The 25,445-nt window shown below is 37.7% G+C and overlaps 1 protein-coding gene across 1 annotated transcript in view; it reads left to right on the forward strand.

Annotated features, from left to right (window-relative positions):
• Positions 1–25,445, forward strand: part of COL11A1 (collagen type XI alpha 1 chain) — a 240,499-nt gene that overhangs the window by 182,655 nt on the left and 32,399 nt on the right. The window contains exons 47-53 of the mRNA XM_038414607.2: positions 3,210–3,263; positions 3,849–3,902; positions 3,997–4,050; positions 19,997–20,050; positions 20,655–20,762; positions 20,974–21,027; positions 21,323–21,376. Of these exons, the coding sequence (XP_038270535.1) occupies positions 3,210–3,263; positions 3,849–3,902; positions 3,997–4,050; positions 19,997–20,050; positions 20,655–20,762; positions 20,974–21,027; positions 21,323–21,376 (432 nt within the window). The remainder of the gene's footprint in view (positions 1–3,209; positions 3,264–3,848; positions 3,903–3,996; positions 4,051–19,996; positions 20,051–20,654; positions 20,763–20,973; positions 21,028–21,322; positions 21,377–25,445) is intronic.

Consider the following 25,445-nt stretch of genomic DNA (forward strand, 5'->3'; position numbering starts at 1 on the left):
TGATAGGACTCCTCATAGCAACAATGGAAGTTAATAGGAGTTTTTCCATTGACTTCCTTGGTGTCAGCATTTTACCCTATGCATCTCTAAGACTGGGTCCTTGGAATCATCATGCATAGTTCCCTGAAAACATTTGGTTGGTGTGCAGCAGCAGTCAAAAAGGCTGACAAAATGTTAGGAGCCATTAGGAAAGGGATAGATTATAAGACCATAAATATCATAATGCCACTATGCAAATCCATAGTGTACCTTTTTCAGAGTAGCAGCCGTGTTAGTCTGTATTCGCAAAAAGAAAAGGAGTATTTGTGGCACCTTAGAGACTAACAAATTTATTTGAGCATAAGCTTTTGTGAGCTACAGCTCACTTCATCGGATGCATTCGGTGGAAAATACATGTAGTTCTAGATGTCCAATCCAATCCAAATTGGAAAAGGTACGGAAAAGGGCAAAAGAAATGATTTGGGGGCATGAAACAGCTTCTGTCTGAGGAAAGGTTAAAAAGACTGGGAGTGTTCAGTTTTGAAAACAGACAACTAAGGGGAGATATGATGGAGATCTATAAATCATGAATGGGGTAGAGAAAGTGAATAGGGAAATGTCATTTATCCCTTCACATAACAAATGAACTAGGAGGATACTAAACCACTGAAGTTATTGTTGTCAATCCAAATATTATTTGCTTACATATTACAAAGTTATCCAAGGTGAAGCCATGAGGGAAGTTAGAGGATATCCAGACACCTAGATGGTAATCATAACCTCATCGCTGCTTTTAATTTCTTGAAAATCATACATGTAATAAAGATAACTCATGCCTCTTCCAAAAATAAATAAATGAACAAACAACCCTTTTGGAAGACATCTGTGGGAAACTGACATAACATCATTGTTTAAAGCCAAATCTTTCCATTTAGTAAAATGGAGAATATTTAGTAGCTGAACATATTGGTTCTTGAATACTCAAAATGACATCAAATTTCCCTTTAGAAAGTATCCATCAGAAATGACAGGAGATGTTTGTAGAGAATAAGCCTGCAAGTAAAAGAAAAAAAATCTCTGTTTAAAATTCTTCAAACTTACTTTTAAAAAAATGGGATTGTAAATGTCATATCTCCCTTAGGCTGCATTTTCTATATGGAAAAAGAACCTATTATTTTCTAATGCCTTATGAATTTATTGCAATATCATTGAGTATGCATGTTATTGTTCAGGATCACTCTATTCACCTATTCTGTAACCGCACAATTGCTTGAAATTATTTAGCATTGTATTTTGAAAGGTATTATTTCATAATTTGGCCAGAATATAGTGAGGGTTTGAAGTGATAATGACTCATTATTTTATTAAAGTGTATTTTTGAAAGGCATGGTGGAACATTAATTCTGATTAATTACACCATAACAAACAGTTCAGGGACATTATAATGCTACCACATAGTGAATTGCATATTCAATAATGGGGACAGATGTTTTGTTCTGTACAATCAAGTCTGTGTTTTTAGAATACAAATATACTGTAGCAAAATATAATATGAGAATTTATTACTATACATCCAATTATCAACATACATTTGATATGCTGGTAAATAATTAAAACATGTGTCATTCTAACCTGGATCATAAGCTAGTAATGAAACAAATATTCATTGATGCTACTATTCAGCATGCCTGTAATCAGTGGATTCATTTTAGTCTACAGATTACTTTCACTTATAGCTTTCCATTTTAATGCATCACAGTCTTTTAATTTTCAAAATAAAAAGGGATTGAAATATAGAAACCAAATGTATCACAGGACGAGTTCAAGTTGCCTCTTTCATGCTCATTAAATAATAATAAATAAGGAACTGCAACAGATATATTGTACCAACAACTATATTGAAAAGAAGCATGTATTTTCTTAAAGCTCAGCACATTTTACTCACTAGCAGACTGTACTGACATAAATCTTTTTTTTTAAAAGGAGATGCATTATACATCTGAATTCAGTCGTTTTTTTTATGAATTCCATACTGTAGAGTTTTACTGTCAACATGATATCCACCACTGTAATAAAAGTAGCTGTTAGTAACAGAATAATCTTTTTTCAGAGTAGCAGCCGTGTTAGTCTGTATTCGCAAAAAGAAAAGGAGTACTTGTGGCACCTTAGAGACTAACAAATTTATTAGAGCATAAGCTTTCGTGAGCTACAGCTCACTTCATCGGATGCATCCGATGAAGTGAGCTGTAGCTCACGAAAGCTTATGCTCTAATAAATTTGTTAGTCTCTAGAATAATCTTTGTTTGTGTTTTTGAGAATGTGATCATCTTTGTATCCTTTCATCCAGATTTTATAATCTGATCCATGCCCATTATGCCACTCCGATAGAGGGGCCAAAAACTGGCCATGGCTAGCCAACAGGAATCTCTGTGCTAGAAGGGAACTCCTTTCTGGTGCAAGTGTTCTAGCTTCAGGCCCTGAGCCTTTGGGCCCTCAATAGAGGGGATGTGTTGAGGTCAGTCAGGAGTTGCTATACTGGCACCTAAGGTTATACTTTAAAGTTATTAAATAATATAGCATTACAGTAAAACTGGAGTAAAGGTTATGTAATGCGACTTGATTATCAGTTCTTTGATATGTGCTGAAGGTTGACAGTACTGTTTAATTGAAATTGAGAGCAAGATCCTAACTTGGTGTAAATTAGTGTAACTCTATTCGCTTCACTGGAGCTATATAGATTTACACAGCTGAGGTGCTGACTCTTTGTGTAGGTATGGCTGAGTATAGTGCATTACGCTTGGGGATTGGTATTGTATTGGGTGTATGTTCTTGTGACCCACAATTTCCTTCCACGAACATACACTTGAGCAACCTTACATCTAAATTAATCAAGTTTGTGTGTGGAAATATATACATTATGTAATCAAATGAATCAGTGCCCAAAAAGAATCATAACAGTCTTTTTTAAACCAGCCATATTAGCTCTTTAATTTGTTTCTTTTTTCATAAACTTTTTTCCTCATCAGTTATACTTATAAATATTCAAGGATACCTTAATCTTTGTTGCCATAATATGAAACTAGTTTTTAAATGATTTTTTTTCTGTTTAATTCAGATAGCTTTTGTCCTCAAATTTTATCTTATGATTTTCTTAATGGGTAGCTGTGATTTACATTATTTCTTCTAAGTAGTTTACTAGCAGTATTTTCTTTTCTCTTTCTTATTCTCAGGGTCTGCCTGGCCCTCCGGGTGAAAAGGGTGAGAACGGTGATGTTGGTCCAATGGTAAGGTTTTTTTCCCTGTTGGTCACTGTAAATGCAAGACAACATTCTGTTTATTGATTTGCTTTATAGCTTGCAATTTGATCTTCCATTTATGGTCTACAGCATGGGACAGAGAGTCCTGTGACTGTCACTTGCTCTCGCTGTGACCCTGGACAAGTCACTTCACTTCTGTTTTCAATCTTTAAAAAGGAGGGGCTTAACGCTTATTTACCTGACTTACAGGGGACGTATGAGGATTAATTAGAGCAGCTCAGTTTATGCCTGTCAGAGAGAGAGACCAGCATTGGAGACTGGTGTTGCATCCCTGGAGCAGGAGCTCTGAGGCATTGAGAGATAAGAGCAACCCACAGAAACTATAATTGTGTCTGTCCCTGTGTAGGAACACAAGGTGCTCCTTGTGCCCTCATCACCATGTGGACTCATGCAATGGGGAACCACAATCTGACCCTTACTCTTTGCACATCACTCCGAAGATGAAATGCTCTTTGCATGCAGAATATATTGTTGCTAACTGACAAAAATCTGTGCTTATATTTATTACTGTAAATACTGCAGTTCACATATCATATTTTCTCTCTGATTCAGGGTCCGCCTGGTCCTCCAGGTCCAAGAGGTCCCCAGGGTCCTAATGGAGCTGATGTAAGAAACACATTCTGTATTGTTCATTGCATTCCTTTGAAAAAACAATAATAAGTAGTATAGTTAGCTAACTTAAATCCATATATGATTGCAGGGTCCTCAAGGTCCCCCAGGCTCTATTGGCTCTGTTGGAGGTGTTGGTGACAAGGTAGGAAAGCTGGTAATATTGACACATAAAAGAGATATCTCTGAGATAAGGAGGAGGACATACATTTCCCCCCTGTTCTTCCTGGGAATTTTAGAAATCACAAATACCATTAATTTCCTTGGTAATTCTTAACAGCCATGTAGATGCTTAACTAATACATGACATGTGCATTACTATGACCTGAAATCATCCTTTTCAGTTTTTGCACACCACAAAAGTGTTCAACAGTCATGGATATGAACTTGAGCGGAAGAGAAATAGCTCATAGAGAAAAGATTAGTTACTAAGGACAAGATTGGTGGGCCAAGTTATGCTCTCAGATATGTCCACACTGCAACATAAGCCTATGCTTCAGCCCAGCCTCAGACCTAACCCTCTTTGCAGCTACACTGCAATTGCGCTAACCCAGGGCTCAGACCCAGGGTCCCAGGACCCTGCAGGTGTGGAGGGTCTGAGTTCAAGTTAAAATGGGACCCAGGGTCTGTTGTTGTAGTAGCCAGGCAAAGTACTAAGAAACTTCAATGGGACTTTAGTTTTTAAAGTGGAAACCTCTTTTCCAAGCTGCTGCTGCACCCTCACTAGCTGTCCCTCAGCCTCTTCAACTCCTCCCCACTCCTTCTGGTTTCCTGTCCTTTCAGACTCCCAACAGCCAGTGCTCCCAATTCTAATAATTACAAGCAACATCTAAACACCACATTCCCTCCTCTCTTAAGAAACTCTCCCGATTATAATAAACCACAGGAACAAATAGGAAACAAGGCACTATACTGTTGACAGAATTATTACACTAAAAACACTATAGATACTACATAACATAGTCTCTAGTCCAGACAGGTGGTCATCTGGGTCTGACAGGCTGTCTCTCAAGCCTCGGTTCCAGTGCAATGTCTTTGTGCGTTGATACTATGGTGAAGTCATCCAATGCAGACTGGGTGTTGGCATAATCTCCTCTTGGTGCATAGGCAGGTGCAAGATAAGAAGCATTCCATACCCACCCATCAGAAAGTCGATAGGTGTAAGGTCCCTTCATCTCTATGATTTTAAGAGGAGCTGTGAATTTATGTTCCCCTTTGCATAAAATTCCAGGTTTTCTGTATTCTAACGAAGGAACCACACTGAAACTTTGGTTCCTTAGCACCCCGCCGCTTGTCTGTGAAAGCCTTATACTTTGCTTGGTTCTGTTCAACTGTTTTTCTGCACATCATCCTCAGTAACTCTGCTGGTGATCTTTGCGTTGTGGCATGTCATGTAGCCCGGTATGCTTGCAAGAAATCAGTAGTGAAGGTTATCTACAGTTGCCCTTCCAGTTTAGCCATTTGCAAATTCTCTTTCAAACTTCTGTTAAACCGTTCGATTTCCCCATTGGCTTGAGGGTAGTATAGGGATGACCTTCTGTGTAAAATGTTCCGCTCTGCCAGAAAAGTTTCAAACTCCAGGGAAGTAAATTGACTACCATTATCTGAAACCAGTTTTTTGGAGTTACCTTCCCTGCTAAAAACTGAAGAGAGGAACTTAATTACTGTAGCAGAAGAGATTTGCGATGTAAACGCTACCTCAGGCCATTTACTGAAATAATCTATTAAAGTGATGGCATAACGACAGTCAATTGGAGCAGTATCAGAGGGTCCTACAATGTCAGTCACCACTTTTTCCCTTGCAGATTCAGAAAGAGGAACACGCTGTAAAGGAGGGGTACATGTTACTGCTGTCTTATCATGTATTTGGCATGTGACACAGGATTTTATGAGTGCTTCAGTTTGAGAGTCTGTCCCTGGCCACCAATACAGATCCCGTAGTTGTTGTTTGGTTCTGACAATTCCTTGATGAGTATCGTGTGCCAGGTATATGAGTTTTGACTGTAATTCTTCTGGCACAAGTAGCCGGTGTGTACCTCGTAGCACACAGCCATTAAGCAAAGAAAGTTCATCCCAAACTCTAAAATAAGGCAGCAAAACTAGGTCAAGGATTTTAGGGTGACTGGGCCATCTCTTTGTCAGAAATTCCTGTAGTTTTTGTTGAATTGGAAACGCTGAACAGGCAGCTTGAAATTGTTCTCTTGTAACTGCAGTAAGAGTGCTTGTAATAAGCGCAACCACTACATCCTCATCCTCTGGTGGACCATCTGGTGAAAGCAAAGGCAAGCGAGAAAGGCAATCAGCTACCACATTTTGATTTCCAGGCTTATATTCCAGTTCATAACTGAAAGAGAGTAATCTTGCAGACCATCTAGCAATACAATATCCTGCTCTTCCCAGTCCTTTCCTGGTGAGCAACGTCGTCAAAGGGCTGTGGTCTGTGCGCAACTTGAATGTGCAGCCCCACAGGTAAATTCTCCATTTTTCAGTAGCCCAGGCACAAGTAAGTGCTGCTTTTTCAACTGTAGAATGTTATCTCTCAGCATTACTTAGTGTCCTTGAAGCAACAGTCCTCTCTGTGTTGTCCGCATGAAGTTGTGTGAGGACAGCCCCAAGTCTATAATCAGAAGCATCAGTAGTTACAATTGTGGCAATGCAGGAGTGAATAGTCCAAGTACTGGACTATGTACAATCAAGTCTTTCACCGTTTCAAAACTAGCTTGTGCATCAGTTGTCCACACTAAGGTTGAACTTCCCCATAGTTATTCTCGTAACAGTTCACTGACAGAAGCATAATTGGGAATGAATTTTGCATACCAGGAGGTAAAACCCAAGAAGGAACATAAGGTTTCCAAATCTGTTGGAGGAGGAGCATTTGAAATTGCCAGGATATGAGCCAGATCAGGTTTTAGTCCAGCCTGTGAAATTGTATGCCCCAGAAAGGAGAGTTCAGTTTGTCTAAACTTGCATTTGGACCTACTGAGCTTGAGGCCTGCTTCGCTGATGCAGTTTAGTATAGACTGCAGGTTATTGTCATGCTCCTCCAAAGTATTTCCAAACACAATGATAATATCCAAATAGCACTGAACTCCATGTTGATTCTTCAAAATCAATGACATGATTTTTTGGAAGGCACTTGGGGCAGATGCGAGACCATGTGGAACACGTTTAAAACGGAATAGTCCCTCATGTGTAATAAATGCTGTGAAGTCTCTGCTATCTTCATGCAACATAACCTGGTGGTATGTGTTCTGCAAATCAAGAGTAGAAAACATCTTTGCTCCACGGAGTTCTGCAAATACTTCTTCTATGTGAGGAAGAGGATGGCTGTCAGTCACAATAGCTTTATTTGGCTCCCTTAAGTCCACACAAAGGTGAATGCCTCCATCCTTCTTCTGCATCACTACTATAGGTGAAAGCCATTCCAAGGAGTTAATCTCTTCAATAATGTCCTCTTGAACAAGTTTTCTAAGTTCCTCTGAAATAGCTTCTCTGACTGAAAATGGTAAGCGCTGTAATTTCTGTTGTACAGGCATCACATTATTCTGCATTTTAACTTTATGCAGAAACCCACAAGCACAGCCGAGTTTCTCCTCAACTGGTATTGGGTCCCAGCTGAAACTGGTGTGTGTACCACAAGAGTGCTTTGCTGAGGAAGATCAATTCGTCCATTAACTACCCAGAGATTTAAATCAGCCAATAAATCTCTGCCAAGGATAGGAGTGCCTTTGTGGACAATGTAGAACTCTGCAGTTACAAAGCAATCACCAAAAATAACTATTGCTGGCAGGCAGCCATGTACTGGAATATGTTTTTTCAAATAGCACACCAAATGAAGCTTGGGTTCAGTAAGAGGCACATCTTTAAAGTAATGCAAGTAGATGGAATCAGGTAGTATAGATGCTGCTGAGCCAGTGTCCAACTTTAGCTGAATAGAGTGTGATTTGCCTGAGGGTATGGTGGAAACGTTTACCGTGTACTTTATTTGTTCTGAAATATGTGCAGTAGTGATTTTTTCCACGTTCAGCACAGTAACATCTGGTATTGTAACTGCATGCACCTGTTGTTTGAACTGGTTGTGGTGACATACTTTAGCAAAATGCCCAATCTTTTTGCAATGATTGCACTGAGCTACTTTTGCCAGTCATCCTGTGTAGCTTACAAGCTGTTGTGGGGATCCACAGCGAAAGCATGCTTTTACTGTATTTTGAATTTGTTGATTTGGTGGTTTTTCATTAGTTTTCCTCTTGTAATTGTTTGTCTGCAGCCTTTTCTGCAAAGGTGTCACAGCCTGGACTGTGCTTCCTGTATCCATGCTCATTATATTGGCTTCAGCTGTAGCTGACTCACTCTGGGTAGCAATGGTTATTGCTTTTTCTAGTGTAAATTGTGGTTCTAGAAGTAAACATTCTCTTACATGAAGCATGGTTGTTTTCTCAGTGAGCTGGTCTCTAATCATTTCATCTGCCATATTCCCAAAGTCACAAATTACAATCAGACTCCTCAAGGAAGCAATATACTGCATTATAGTCTGCCCTGGTTTCTGCTCACGCTAGTGAAATCTGTAGTGATTAGCTACTACATTCACTTTTGGTACAAAATTTCTTTAATGCAGTGAGTGCAGTCTCATATTTTTTGTCTGCAAGTGGAAAAGTGTAAAATATATGCTGCCCTTCTGCTCCAAGGCAGTGGATTAGCAGAGCATGCTTTCTTACTTCAGAAATCTCTGTAGCACTGATTGCAAGCAGATAAGTCTCAAGCATATGGATCCAGGGTAAAAGCAATTGGAGGCTCATCTTGGCTTTGTAGAAAGGGTGCAGGTGGGTTCAGAGGCAGAAGCTCCTGCCTCATTGCCAAAATGTTGTAGTAGCCAGGCAAGGTACTAACAAACTTCTACAGGACTTTATTTTTTAAAGTGGAAACCTCTTTTCCAAGCTGCTGCTGCATAGCTCTCCCTCAGCCTCTTCAACTCCTCTCCCATCCTTCCTGTTTCCTGTCCTTTCAGACTCCCAACAGCCAGTGTTCCCAATTCTAATAATTACAAGCAACATCTAAATGCCACAGGGTCCAAGCCCAATTGCTTTGTAGTTTAAATACAGTTGATTTGGGGTCCAGGAGTTAGCCAGAAGTATCCCACAAGTCAATGGGACAACTTCCTTAGTCCTCTCTAGCCCAACAATCTACAGTCCACTCTACTGAAAATGGAAGCCACCCCCGGCAGCAGCTCAGGTCAGCGTTAACCCATTCTCTTCTAATCACCGATCTGCAAGCACACTATCAGAGAACCCCTGAGTTTGCAATGGAGAGTGAACTGATCAAGCCTTTTGGAGAGTGAGCTGCTTCCTGGTAACATGCAGGGTGGGCAGTAAAGTTTTCTCATAGTGCACCACAACCTTAGGGTTAGAACAGCCACATTTCCGGAAGTGGAAGGGTAGGGATTCGTGGATATGGTTATTTTGACTTGGGTATGCACACTGCAGTGCGGACGCCAGAAGAATAGGTTTGACCACAGGTTAGAAAAACATTAACATAGGGTTAAAATACAATGTAAATGCTTAAGCCCAGGGTTCCTTAACATGGATCAGCTGACTTGAGTCCCATTAAAAGTGCTTACATTGCAGTCTAGACATACCTTAGTTACATCAGCATAAACTCCAGAGTAATTCTATTGGCTTCACTGGTGTTTCTTGCATTTTATCGCCAGTGTAGCTTAGCACACGATTTTCCCTAATATCTGAAATGTTAAAATATCAGATATTATATGATGTTCAGTGTTAATCATATCTGTGAGGTCAGCTAAATTGGTCCTCAAGCATCAGAGAACCATATCCTTTACTGAAGTAAATAGACTGGGCTCTATTGAAGTCAAAGGTGTGATGCTGATTTACACTAGCTGAAGATCTACCCCAGTATGTAGCATTAGCACTTCAGGATTTTATGGTTAATAATGTAGACTTCCATCTCCTGCCTCCATGATGAGTCTCTGTGCTGAGCTACATTATGCTCACCTTTCATTTTGCCAAGGTGAATGTGGAACAGGTATACTCAGAATCCTAGGGACTTATGTCCAAAATAATATAATGTATATATTCATAAATAATATAATGGATATACTCATAGAAAGATGAAAAAGCAGAAATAAGACCATGTCTTGGACAGTTATAATTGATTTGTTGAGAAATTATGTATGAGTGTTCTTGAATATTTTATTTCCCAAAACACTGTGGAAGAACTAATTTATTTGTAACAATGTGTATTTTATAAATTTTGGTTGATGAGTCCTAAAGAGGGAGGAAGGCAAGCAAAGGACATTGATAGTCTTTCAGAAGATAACGTATATTTTGTCTTACCTCCTTTTTCTTCCCTCACCTAGCAGATAGCTTAATACACAGGTTCCTTTCTACCCTTGTCCTTCTCTCATCACAGCTGAGCTCAAGCACGTAAGAAACCATACTTAAATTTTGTTGCCTTTCATCACCATGAATCCTCTGCATATTCTTTTTGGTACAATACACAGCTCTCATACCTCTAGGGGAAATCCATCACAACCATACATTCCAAGACACTAGCTGCAATTGAAGGTCAATCAAAATAATTTGTATGTGTTATGGGCCATTTCTTAATTACTCTCAGGAAGGATGCAACTCTATTTTTCTGAGCCCCAGGTATTATTCCCTGCCAGAAGGCAAGGAAGCTGTCCCTGCTTACCTTGAATCATTTGTAAAGATGATAATAATAATAGTAAAAAAAAATCCCCAAGATCCTCAATTCATCTTACAATACCTTGCAAGCTTTTCATTTCTCTGTGCCAACAAAAAGATCTTTCTTATGATACATTTCAATATTGTTGACATCCCCCATAAAACTTAGGTTACACATCTCTTTTTTTCTCTCTCATTAAAATGAGTTTCCTTCAAACAACCCTTCTGTCATATTTGGGTCATGTCAAAAGGAATCACTGCTTCTTATCAGTGTGTCCAAGCTATGATCTTAATAGAATCTGCAGATGCTTCATCATTTTTTTTATCTGCCCATGAAATAAATCACTTACCAGTATTCAGGGAGGAGGTGGAGTACTGCAGTGACGTACCATGAGACTAGTGATGATGGCTTGATGGAAAATGTGTCCTACTTTATGTCCCTTCTTTGTTTTCTGAGATCAGTGGATTATGGGGTAACTATTCTAGCCAGATAAAAGCACTAGACTTGGGCTTTAGACATTGCATGTTACTGCTTTTGTTGAGTCTGGAGTTGTCAGTGTTTCACTGCTTTCCCTTTTGTTAGTGATATATATTTGGTCTATGTCTCTCCCCACCTTCTGATAATGTCAGTGTTCTTGCATCTGTAATGTGTTTTATTAGTAATTGCTAAAAAAGATACAAAGCAACATGCCCTTCTTCATGGTTGCATGATTCTATATTCCACTTAATCTCCAAAGCATGTGACATGATTCCCTAAGGCTGTCTTCAGTGGCAGTTTGGCCTACATTAAAGGCTGCAGGATTTGTCTCTCTGGGATGAGAACCAAAAACATGTTTGAATGTTCAAGATTGTAGATATGGGGGAGGGGGGAGAAATCTAATCATACAGACTTTAAATTTATTCATATCAGTGGATATAGAGAACAAAAGGGACTGCAAGGGAATCCCCCCCCCTTTTTTTTTTAAAGAAAAATTAAATATTTTGGGTATACAAAATCTCTGGTGGTCGCCTTAAGTATTAGTAGATATAACTCTAGGATTTTCTGGCACTAATTTAAAAAGGATGTGTCCAGTTGCAGGTTTATGTTGGTTGGGCAAATATCACATTAACATATTGAATTTAATAGGTATTTATAGATTGGGTTTCACAGTTGCTTCTTCTCCAGTAAAGGTAGATCATACCCCCAAATGTTACAATATGCTAATTACCTTTTTTGATGGCTATCAAGAGAAGGATAGAGGTATTCAATCATTATGTAGCTGACCATTATGTATCCAAAAGTTATACAGGTAAAGTAGAGCTTAGTTAATATTGAAATTTCTTGCTAGTAATATTTTTCTCAAATACCTTTATTAATTACTATTTATTTTACCAGTTCACCTTGAGAATAATACTTCAATCAGATTTCATACTTTGAACATTGCAGCTTGTGTTTTTGTATCACGCTGCATACAAAAATGTTATTTGCCTAGGTAAACTGCAGAACAATCCCTAAAAGTGGGTATCGGTAATACTACTGCTAATGACAAAAGTGAGGTTCATTTGGTCATTTAGTTAATCAGCACCATGTTCTAGAGGGTCAGATTCTGCCACCCTCGCAGTGGGTCATTCCTTCTCCACAAATACTTGTAGTGACCATAAACATCTTATTTTTGGTCATTAGCCTTAGTTTTACTCAGACATAATCTCAAGTTTTCTTCTGTAGTATATCTAGGAAAAAAAAAACAACGTAGATGCAACAAGACTTTAAAAAGGACATAATTACAAGTTAGTGCCATATAAGTTTCTGCTTCGATAGATCTTAGTTTTTGTTATACTGTGATTCAGGGTTACTAGCTATTTCCAACATCTATACCTGAAAAACTCTGACATGCAGATGAGAGTATGGCTTTTTTTTACTGAATCAAATATAGAAATGAGAGTCAGGGATCTGTTTAAAAAAAGTCAATTCAGGACTGTTTCCTATAATATACAAAGTAAGAGTGATTGAGAAGGCATGGACTGTTCAATACCAGCTGCTCTTGGACATCAACAACCTAGGTTGGTTCCCATCTAGGTCTTATCCTTCCTTTGGATTTAAAACCATAACAGAAAAGGTCATAATTAATCACTTCCTGCTTTTAGATCAGGATTATTTGGATCTTTTCACAATGCTGGACATCTCAGCAAGACTGACCATGAGCTGTTGCTTCAGTAGCTAAGGAAGGCTGATCAGGTGTTCTGACTTGCCCCTCTGTTTTGAAAAGATAGAAGACAACTGTCTATCACCTTCAAAGGATGTGTAATGCAGGATCTAAACCATCTTGCTCACAGTTTTCACAGTGTACAATGAGATCGGTCATCAAGATAATTTCTAAGTTATCTTGCCAATGTTTTGCCCAGTCCAATTTTAAATTAAAATAAGTGATGAAACTATCATCACTTTTCTTAAGAGATTCTTCATTCCATTACTATTAGTTTAAGCCTTTTTTCAAGCTCTATATTTTCTCACCTTTCTTTATGTTTATACCTTTCAAACACATAGAAGACTATAATATCCCTACATAAATATTGTTTGACCAAGCTTGTAACTCGTTAATCTTTCCTTACGCCTCGTTTCCTCCATTTCACTAATACTTTTGGTTTTCCTTCTCTGAATTGCCTTTCATGTGTTGACATATTTTTGGTACGAAGGGCCCAGAAATGAATGTCTAGATTCACTATTATTAAAGACCTGACGTCGTGTATAGAGAGATTATTACCACGTTGTCCATAACGTCATGTCTCTGTACACAGTACCTAACTGAAAATTACACTGTTAAGAAGTATATCCAAGGTAGTTTCTTCTATTCCTAGAGCTGTTAAGTTGTCTTTTGTGTACCATAGGAACCCCTTTATTCCATGTTTATCTGTATTTGTCATCACACAGATGACTGGGCAGCCAAAATCCTCTCGTCCAGCATCCTTCACTTCTGAACATCTTAATTGTCCCTATATTTCTCATTTTCATTGTCTTCTGGTCTTGTGGGCTCTGACTGTAATTGCTACTTGTAAATAATAATAATAATAAAAAATCCTTGGGTATAATTCTGGCCTCCTTGAGGTCAATGGGAATTTTGCTACTGGTTTTAATGAAGCAAGGATTTCACCCTTTATATTTTTACCTAAAATATATCCTCAAGATCAAATTATATCCCAGTTATTTTGTAAAAATTGTGACATACTGCCACCCTTTCTCCTTTTCTTCCCTTTCTTATTGCTTCTAAATGGTTTTAAGCCCCCATTTACATTCACATGTGAGAATTATCCCGCTAGGTTTAATTCAAGAACATGAATGCACACACTGCATCACTTGGTATCATTTTCATTTCTTCTTATTTCCCATATTCTCTGCATTCATATACAGATGCTTTCAAGCACATTATTTTGCTAGTTTTTTTTTTTATTATTTCTTCTAATTACTTGTCTTCTACTTTACTATTCCCAAGCTTTAAGTACATGCTAGGTTTCTCAGTGAAGACACATTCCTTCTTAATTTAAATTCCACATAATGAGCTCGACCAGTTTTTTGAAATCATAGAGAATTGTTCTGTCAAAAGGAGTTTGTGCTATATGAATCATTTACACTCAGACATTGTTCTAGCAACGGTAGGGTTGTTCACCCTACAAAACTAAGAATATCTTTTCCCTTTCTTCTTTATATTTTCTTTCAATGATGTTTAATACATAAGCATGCTTTGGCCTTACAGTCCCCTTCAGAGTAGGCTCATCATGCTAGATAATATGCTTCACAGTTCTTTGTAAAGTATGGAAGAACATTTTGGCATCCTCCCTGTTATTATTGAGTAGTGAAGCATAACATTTGATCCCATTAGTATTTGCGAGACTGGACTAGAAGGAGATATTCAGTCATTAATACTAGTGTTTCAAAGGCCCCTTTATCTGCTAGCAAACTATAAACAATTTTTAGCATATTTAATGTGATGTGTTTTTAACCAGCCTGTTGATTCCTCCACTATACACACAAAATATAGGCCTAACCGATCAAAGGCATCTTCAGTACAAATGTACATGTAATGTTGCATTATTAATGCTTATAGCCTCCCTGGAATGGTGAGATTCTCCATTACACTCAAGCATAACCACTTAAAAACAAACTTCTCCCCAAAGTGTACTCTTTGTTCAGCTTATAATTAGAAAAAGTATGAGAACAAAACCTACCAGCATAGTTTGAACTGGTAAGGTGAGGCTGAATGCCGAAGTACTTAGGGGGAAAAGCATGATAAACTGCATGTAAGTTATACATGAAGCTTGTTGCCCATATATTTAATTGAAAAGTGTAATGCCGTAGGTTCAGAAGTGGTCTTATAAATCCATTCTTTTCTATGTGTAATATGACACTCGGGCCTGATTTTCAGAGGTGGGAAACAGCTACCACCTCTCACTGATTCCATTTGGAGTTGGAAATGCTCAGCACTTCTGGAAATTTGTCCTTAACTGTTTGCCAGATTCTAAATTAAATTTACAGTTAGGACCTCACAGTTAGGAAACCCTCAGGAATAGAGGTTGTTCGTAGCTCTGAAATGTTTATAACTTGGAACAAAACGTTACGGCTGTTCTTTCAAAAGTTTACAACTGAACATTGACTTAATAAAACTTTAAATCTTTACTATGCAGAAGAAAAATTCTGCTTTTAACCATCTTAATCTAAATGAAACAAGCACAGAAACAGTCTTCTTGACTTGTCAATTTTTTTTTTAACTTTCCCTTTATTTATTTTAGTAGTTTACGTTTAACATAGTACTGTACTGTATTTGCTTTTTTTTTTGGTCTCTGCTCCATCTGCCTGATTATGTACTTCCAGTTCCAAATGAGGTTTGTGGTTGACTGGTCAGTTCCTAACTCTGGTGTTCATAAATCTGAGGTTCTACTGTATTCTTTTAAAAGATTTGTTTTAATATCATCCTGAACTTGGAAAATCTGTGGGTTCTCTAGCACAAAAATAAAACAGAAATAAATACAAATAAAACCCAAACTTCTCTTCTAGATGGCTCACCAAAAATAAACTCAGGATGCTAGTGGAAGTTTGTGGTCATGGATGTCATTAGTAAATACTCTTATGTACAGCTCTCAGCAGGTGTAAAGTGTAACATAAGTGTTATGTATTATTATTTAATACGGTACAAACATAATGTAATGGGTATGCACTGAATGTTGTGCCACCCCTATATTAATTATGCCTTTTCATAATGTGTGGCGCAGGCAGAATCAGTCAATGGCAGAGGCGACATGTGTGAGGTTCATATGATTTTCATCTTCCATTTAGCACAGAGGTTTTCAAACTGTCACATCCAACAGTTTAAAACTATTGCCTGGCTCCTGCCAGGAGCCAGCAGGTGGGAGTTGCCTGGACTGCTCAGGCCTCTGGCTCTCTGCGCTGTGGGAGCCGGTGGCTGGCTGGCTGCCCAGCAGCCCTCCCTGAGCCAGGCCGCCTTTGTGCGACCAGGCGCTCCCCAGGCAGGACAGGCAGCACAGCTCCGAGCTGTGCCCTGATGTGCTTTTGCCTCTCCCGCAAAGAAGCCCAGTGCTGGCCGGCAGAGCCCGGCTGCCATGAGATGCTCCTTGAGTTGCTCGCGCACTGGTGCCCTGCTGTTCCTGCTGCTGCTCCTCAGCCCAGAGGCGATGCATGTGGCAGTCACGTGCCCCCAGAACCTTTAAATTGTGCCCTCCCCACCATCAAGAATTATGCATTGTCTCTGGTGAATGATGCAGATTACATGTGTCCATGAACTGAAGAAAAGGTGAAATCATTAATTTTATGTCTGTTATTCCTTCTCAGAATCCTATGATTTGGAGTTCTTTTAAGAATGCTAAAACAAATCATTACACTTTGCTATATGAAGTCAATTGAGCTATTTACACCAGTACAAGATTTGGCCCTTAATTAATACCTTTGCATGATATACTGATCTCTCCACACACATGATAAAATTTCTTCCTGGAATTAGAGCAATTTGGTTCCTGTAGGATCAAATTCATCCCTAAGGCCGAGGGTCAGCATAGAACGTGTGTATCGCTTACGCCCATGTAATTAAGAGCTGAACATAGCTCAATAAATGTAACCTCTTTTAGAGGCTATGTGCATCTCTGGAGCTGATCTCATTTCTGTCTTCATAATAACCTTTTCATACTTAGACATTTCTTTGTGAGGAAGACAAAAACAGAATGGTGATTAAACCCCCTGCACACTGACTGTCATTCAGAGTTGGTGTTTCAATGTTTTCACACACTTACAAAACCAATTGCAGTATTCTGTAGCATAACCAGAAGGTGGCAGCCTTCTATCCACTATCTTCTTGCTATTCCATATTTTCTAGATTTCAGAGTAGCAGCCGTGTTAGTCTGTATTTGCAAAAAGAAAAGGAGTACTTGTGGCACCTTAGAGACTAACAAATTTATTAGAGCATAAGCTTTCGTGAGCTACAGCTCACTTCATCGGATGCATTTGGTGGAAAAAAATGCACCAAATGCATCCGATGATGTGAGCTGTAGCTCACGAAAGCTTATGCTCTAATAAATTTGTTAGTCTCTAAGGTGCCACAAGTACTCCTTTTATATTTTCTAGAATTATTGTACTTAAAATTAGGACCTTTAGTCTAATACAAATTACTCTCCGTGAATAATGAAAGTAAGACTCCAGATTTACATACATCAATGGGATTATATCACTCTTTATAGTTTAGGAACAACTGCCAATGTCCTTACTGAGAGCTTGTTAAGAAAAGCTTCCAATGATGTCTCTCAGGTTTTGCCTGAGTAAGATCTGATTAAGGGTCTGCAGTACTTAGAGACAGAATAAATCTATTAGATCAACAAATCTTTTTCCCTTCAAGAAAAGGAGACAGTTCTCATGTGGAGGATGAATCAGATATTGAATTGATACCAGCTTTGAGCTCAGCCAAAAGGCAAAAAAGAAATATTTTCATTCAAAATTATACAGTGTATTAATTATTCATCTATTTAACGTCTGTGATCTAAATATGCACTCTCTAAATATATATCTAGGGCCAGATAGGGCCATCTTGCTCCACATAAGCACTGTCTAAACTCAATAAAAAGCTGTGTGAAACAAATATGAACTTTCACACCATTTTATGTTTTGCAGCATGAGATCCACTATAGACAAAATATAAAGGCTGGATTTCATACTACAAAACATTAGATAGTGGAAAGGTCATATTTGTTTCAGGGATCAGTTTATGAGTTTATATATAGTCCTTATATGTGGCCAGATTGTAACTGGCACTTACACAGATGCCCTAAGAGGGGACTCACAAGAAGCCTTCTTACCCTTTCAAGGACCACTTATGGGCCAACCACAACCGAGAGTGCCTGAGAGTGCAGCACTTGTGCTCTTCAGGCGTCCCTGAACAAACCTCAAAGAGGACAGGGAAGGCTCCTAACCCCTTCCATTCCTCCCTCTTCATAGATTGGATTAAAAGCTCATTGAGGGAAGCAGAAGAAGAGCAAACCGTATCGTAATCACACACTGGGAAATTCAGTGAGCAACTGTGCTGTATCAGGAGCTTGACAGGCACAACTGCATCCTTGATTAGTTCTTATGCACCTCACTAAATGAGACCTCAATCCTACAGCTTGATTACAGTCCCTTACATCTAGAAGTCTTATTGAAGTTAATGGGCCTCCACATGGCACGGATATTGCCATAAGGGTGAATCAGGCTGCAGGCTGTTTAATATTGTTAAAAGTTGTTATAAAGGCTCATATTTTGGCCTTTTTTACATTTTGTATATATTTATCAATTTTTCATGTTCCTGAATAACCGAAGAAAAAGCTGATCTGCTTGCTAGCTCAGAGACTTGTTCAAATTCTCCCTAGCCGCATAAATCTAACCTTACAGATGTAGGCATGTACAGAGAAACAATAATAATAATAATAATAATAGTATAAGATCTCTGCAGAGAACAAGATAGTGAAGATTGTGAAATTCCTTAGAAAACAAATTTTAAAGCAAGCACATTAAACTGAACTATTCACAAAGCTTTATTTTTAAAATAGTATAAATATTTTATTGCAGAAGCCTACTTAATCCTAAGTACCTCAGAAAGATCATTACTACTAATAAAACAATAAGATTTTAGACTGTTGCAAAATTAGAGTAACAAGCATAATAAAACACTACAATTTCTAAAGCCAGATTCACCAAGGGTATTTTAAAGTTGTTTCTGAGGAGCTGAGGAACTGAAGATGATCTAATTAGCTCTAACAGTGAACAGAATAATATAATCTTTCTCCTGTAGGGCAAGGTACTGCACATAGTTGTTTTAAAGAAGGTATTTTAGCTTTAGTCTTAATTTTGCTACTGGAGAAAATTGAGAACTTTTCTAGTTTTACTTTTTTTAAATTTCTGAGCAGACATATGTCAGTAATTTCACATACTGACAGTTAAATTGAGAAATCCTTTAAGTTAAAATATGCGTTTTTCACTTGAGCTCTTGCCAACAGTTAGAAAAGAGGTTCTGTTATACATTCAGAAAGTTGTATATTTGGGGCATTATTAACAACAGAACATTTTAGTAACAAGCTACTTTTCTCTGAAGTTTATTTAACAGTCCACTGAGCTAGAAAATAATCATTCACAACTACACTTTAGAAGGAGTGGCTGAAAAGACAGACCTGACATGTACAGTACTTTGCATTGGTTCAAAGATAATAAATTAACTTAAATGTTCACTTAACACATTGTAATCTTTTACATTGAGCAGATTATTTGTATATGGTGTTCTCTTAGAAGCCATCTGGTTTACTTAACAATTCCCATTATTGATAAAACACTGAGTGCCTTTGTGGCCTCTGGTGAAAATTTTATTAGGTGTTTTTATTATTTTATTCTTTTTGCTGCTATTTATTATAGTATTAACACTAGTGCTAATGTCTAAAATCATTTGAAATTCATGTTCAATTAGTATTTGATAATTTGTAAGGATTTGCTTCCAGAAACATAGCTCACAGGAAGAAAGATGCAGATGACCAATATATGTGTTTGATTTTTCTCTGATTAGGAAGAAAGTACAAAAAAGGAGACAATTAAAGGGGAGATTTTTAAAAGGGACATAGGGAAGTTTAGTTTCCAGCTCCCGTTGAAAGTTGAGTTTGATAATCTCCCTCTAAATAGTTAACGCCCGGATTCTGCAAAAACACATGTGAGTAAATCAATGTACCTGAGTAGTCCCATTGCATGCAATAGGACTACTTGCATGGGTGAAGTTATTCACATGCATTACTGTTTCTGAGAACCTAGTTTTCAAACTATAAGAGAAGTCATAATAATACAGGGGAGTATTACCAGTAATGCCAGTACAACATTAATTTGCACTCATTTTTTAATAGGGTGAGCCTGGGGAAGCTGGTAACCCTGGACCTCCTGGAGAATCTGGCCCAGGCGTGAGTATTGTTTGTTTGTTTTAATTACTATTATTCTACTAAAATAAAGTACTTATTAAAAACTTCCTTTAAAGGCACTTCAGGTTCTGTGTAATCAGATTCTTTATGCAGCTGGAGTCTCAGATGCTTTCTTCATATTTTCTTCATGTCTTTGAAATGCAAATTGCTTTTAGCTATAGCCCACATCTTGTATAATAACTGGAAGACAAAAGGAATCTTACAATTGTGTGAGAGAACATTTATTTCTTCTCCTGTCAAGATTGTGTATTTTACAATCAAGTTTATGTATTTCATCAATATATTTCTTCCAGCTAGATTTGTCTCTGTTTGTTAGTGGAAAAGTTCATTACAAACTAGAGATGGGCTTGAGCATCAATATCTTCATGCTGATGTGGATCTGAAACTGCCCTGAGATTTGTGGGTGTTCCAATCTGGGGATTAATTTGGGTCCAATTTCTATTCCAAAGACAAGCCTTTATGATCAAATTTCACAATTAATGTCTCAGAGCATCTTTTTTGCTCCCATTAACTTGTAGATTTTCCTTTTCTTACATATTCTGGGTGTACTAATTCCAGAAAGCTAATATTTTTATATTGTTTATAGGGACCAAAAGGTGAAAGGGGAGAAAAAGGTGAGGCTGGTCCACCTGGGGCTGCTGGACCTCCAGGTGCTAAAGGACCTCCAGGTGATGATGGGCCTAAGGGTAATCCAGTAAGTGAGCCTACTAATTTAAAAATAAGGGCACTGGTATGAAATTTATTGCACCAAACAGTACATTGTTTTATTTAACACTTTTATAGGATTGTATATGCATTTCTGGAGTATATACAATTGTGCTTTTCTAATTAAAATACTTTGTAATGACTTTTAACATACTTGTTGTTGTATGAATTCAGCCTTGCTTTCTTTTCCATTTGTCTAGGGCCCTGTTGGTTTCCCCGGAGATCCTGGTCCCCCTGGTGAACCTGGCCCTGGTGTAAGTATTCTTACAAACTAGATTTAGGGCCTAATCTTGGTTCCCACTGAAGTCAAAAGGTAAAACTCTCCTTAACTTTAATGGGAAAGAGATCTGCCCTGGGAGAGGTATTTTTCTGGCTGCTTTTGGTTTCAGAATTTTAAAATTAATTTATTTTACCAAAACTCTATAGTAAGTTTTCAAGAAAATGTCCTATAGAAGAACAATATACATTATGAGTGAGACCATAAATGAGACTATTTTCCAAAATTCAACTGATTTAAATGTTGTCTCTCTCTCCCTGGGATTTCTTTAGGGTCAAGATGGTACTGGTGGGGAGAAGGGAGAAGATGGTGATCCTGGTCAACCTGTAAGTAAACTGTCTCTAAAATAGTTATTTTATTTGTGCTCTGTATTCTTCCATGCTAAGAAAGCAGCTTTTGCTAAATAAGTAGAAAGCTTTCTATAAATGCAGATATTTTAAAAAATATGTTCTAAATAAATTCTTTTATAGTTCACTGTATATTGTAAATTAAATTCCACAGAGCCCAAATCATATTAGATCTTTGTGTATGCTTGTGCTGCCCATTTTTTTCAAATGCGGGCACATGTTTTGTGGTAACATATGAAGCAATAAAAATTGAGTCATTTATAGCCTGAGAGGGAGCAATAGCTGTATAACTTCCCTCAGTTTGTGCGTTGAATGAGAACAAGTCTTAGAATCTAAGGTGGATAACATTGTGGTAGCCAAGTGCCATCAGGATTATAGGCCTACTACGCAAATAAGTTCTTGTGTGATGAATATGCATATATTAAACTTCACTAATTTAACCTTGTGTGTGCAAGAGGCTAGAATTTCCCCTCTAAAAAGCCTTATTTTCAGCATCAAAAGGGTCTGAGAGGAAAATCCCTGCTATCGTTCAGCATGGCATGGAGAAAGGGAGGTTTTTAATTAGAGGGAAGGGATGGATGGAGCTAGGTTGTGCACTGGCAGGGGGAGGGGGTATTTGTAAGCTTCAGAAAATTTGCATCTACATTTCTGACTCAAGAGACTAAGAAAGTACTTTTTAAAATGTTAGTTCTTCATGCCAAATAACTTATAAAACTGTTCAGTCCTACAACGTTATCCAGTAGGTCTCATGGCATTCCCATTTGGGAAGTCTATTCAGCTATCAGTACATGAGAGATGTATACACATAAATGCATTTATGTGGCAGTTATCTCATTAGTGCTAATGGGAACCTAATAGTATGCTGAATGCTTCTAAGCAAAAGGGGCAGTTGGGGGAAATTCCTAATGAACATTGTTGTTCAATGGCTCTTCCAGACTAATGTTACATTTGTACTGATGAATTAGTCTGAAAATATATTTTCAAAAAATCTCTAGGTTAATATTTATAATGGTACTAACCACCTACTTAAGTGGTTATAAATTGAGCCAGAAGAGCTAAATGAATTCTTTGCCTCAATCTTCACTGCAGATGATATGAGGGAGGTTCCTACACTAAAGCCATTCTTTTAAAGTGCCAAATCTGAGAAACTGTCCCAGGTGTCAATAGGGGAGGTTTTGGAACAAATTGATAAATTAAACAGTAATAAGTCACCAGGATCAGATGCTATTTATCCAAGGGCTCTGAAGAACTACCAAGTGTGGTATGTAACCTATCATTTAAATCTGCTTCTGTACTAGATGACTGGAGGACAGCATTTTTTTAAAAAGGCCCCAGAGTCAATTCTGACAATTATAGGCGGGTAAGCCTAACTTCAGTACCAGGCAAATTGGTTGAAACTATAGTAGAGAACAGAATTATCAGACACATAGATGAACACAATTTGTTGTGGAAGAGTCAACATGGTTTTTGTAAAGGGAAATCATGCCTCACCAATCCATTATAATTCTCTGAAGGGATCAACAACCAGGTGGACAAGGGTGAGCCAGTGGATTTACAGAAAGCCTTTGACAAGGTCTATCACCAATGATTCTTGAGCATAGTAAGCAGTCATGGGATAAGAGGAGAGGTCCTCTCATGGATCAGTAACTGATCAAAAGACAGGAAAGAAAGGATAGGGATAAATGCTAAGTTTTCAGAATGGAGAGAGGTAAATAGCGGTGTTCCCTCGGATCTGTAGTGGGACCAGTGCTGTTCAACATATTCATCAATCTAGAAAAAGAGGTGAACAGTGAGGTGGCAAAATTTGTGGACGATAAAAAATTACTCAAGACAGTTAAGTTCAAAGCAGACTGTGAAGAGTTACAAAGGGATCTCGCAAAACTGGGTGACTGGGCAACAAAATAGCAGATAAAATTCAATTTTGATAAATGAAAAGTAATGTACATTGGAAAACATAATTCAAAATATACATACAAAATGATGGGCTCTAAATTAGATGTTACCACTCCAGAAAGAGATCTTGGACTCATTGTGGATAGTTCTCTGAAAACATCCATTCAGTGTGTAGCAGCAGTCAAAAAAGCTAACAAAATTTTAGGAGCCATTTGGAAAGGGACAGATAATAAGACAGCAAATATTATAATACCACTATATAGATCCATGGTATATCCACACCTTGAATACTGCATCCAGTGTTGGTCACCCCATCTCAAAAAAAGATATATTAGAATTGGAAAAGGCACAAAGAAAGGCAACAAAAATATTAGGGATATGGAACAGCTTCCATATGAGAGAGATTTTCAGTTTTTCAGCTTGCAAAAGAGATGACGACGTGGGGATATGATTGAGTTCTATAAAATCATGAATGGTGTGCAAAAAGAAGTGTTGTTTACTCTTTCACTTAACACAAGAACCAGGGTCACCAAATGAAATTAATAGGCAGCAGGTTTAAAACAAACCAAAGGAAATACTTCATCACATAACAAACAGTCAACCTGTGGAATTTATTGCCAGAACATGTTGTAAAGACCAAAATTATAACAGGGTTCAAAAATTAGATAAATTCATTAAGGACATGTTCAACAATGGCTATTAGTCACAATAGTCACGGGTGGAACCCCAAGCTCTGCGTGTCCCTAGCCTATGACTGCCAGAAGCTGGGAGTGGACAACAGGAGATGACTCACTCAATGACTGCCTGTTCTGTTCATTCCCTCTAAAGCACCTGGCGTTGGCCACTGTCAGAAGACAGTATACTGAGCTAGACAGACCTTTGATCTGAACCCAGTATGGCCATTCTTAAAGTAAACTTTTTTTTTTAGTAGCAGTGATCTTTATAGGTCATAGAAACAACTACACCTGAAATTGAAAGAGTTAAATACCACTTTTATGAGCATCAAATTTATCACAGTTTGTCATGAAATGTAGATTTTGAGTAGATAATGGATAAGACCCTGATCCTGCATCATTAAAGTCAATAGGCGCTTTGCCAATGACTGCAGTGAACGTAGGATCAAGCCTTAAATGAGGTCATGTATTTAAACAAAAGAGTTGACTTGATTTCTCAGAAAGTTTTCTTCCTTTAGTGATGCAGGTTTCTTTTAAAATAAACATTCATGCTGCTGCGTGTCTTGGCCATGAGTTCCCAGAGATCCTAAGGGAGTTAGGTGCTGAAAATCAATGGAATTTGGGTAACTAAGTCCTTTAGGATCCTTTTTAAAATTCCAGTTTTGGGCTACAATCTAACTTCCACAGGAGTCCTTCCATTGTCTTCAGTTAGATCAGGACTCTACAGATTAAAAGAACTGGTTTGTTTTTTTACTGAAAATTCCCATGAGGGCTTACATCTTCTTTCAAAGAAAGACACTCATCTATGTCCATCATTGGTGTATCTATTAATCCCGTCACTGTAGTTTGTAGCTGTGCTTTATATGCATAGACATAGCTCAGAGTTTAGAATCAAGCCCAGTGTTGTTTTTTTTAATGTCACCTTATTTCCTATATTATTTAATTAGAGGTTTCCTAAATGTGTTTTTGTTTGTTCATTTTTTGGTGGTAAAGATTTGTTCTGGTCAACACTATAGATTTGTAGAATTTTTTAAAAAACTAAGTGCCAAGACCAAAAAAAAAAAAGTAATGCAGTATTACATCTCTTTGGCATATTCATATTAATTTGTTGAACTTGATTTGGCCCTGGTTATAATTCTAGTCATTTCAGTGGAATTAAATAAGTGATTAAATTAATCCTTCATTTTTAACAATTCATTTTTATAATAAGTATCATGTAACATGAAATGTTTGCTTTTATATAAAAAACAACAAAAATAGTTGAATTATAATGAAAGTGAATATGAAATTAACATCAGTGGTGTCTAGTTCATTAACAACCTGATCTGCTTCATCACTGTAGAAACCTGCAAATGGGTGAAGACAATTGAAACACATAACCACATTTTTAGTTGAATCAGACAATAGGCTAACATATTATGCTATTATATTGTTCTTTGTACAGCTACCTTTTGGCTTGGGATGCTTTGCTATTGCTAAAG

Source organism: Dermochelys coriacea, chromosome 8, assembly GCF_009764565.3.
Source record: "Dermochelys coriacea isolate rDerCor1 chromosome 8, rDerCor1.pri.v4, whole genome shotgun sequence".
In the NCBI taxonomy this organism is placed as follows: domain Eukaryota; kingdom Metazoa; phylum Chordata; order Testudines; family Dermochelyidae; genus Dermochelys; species Dermochelys coriacea.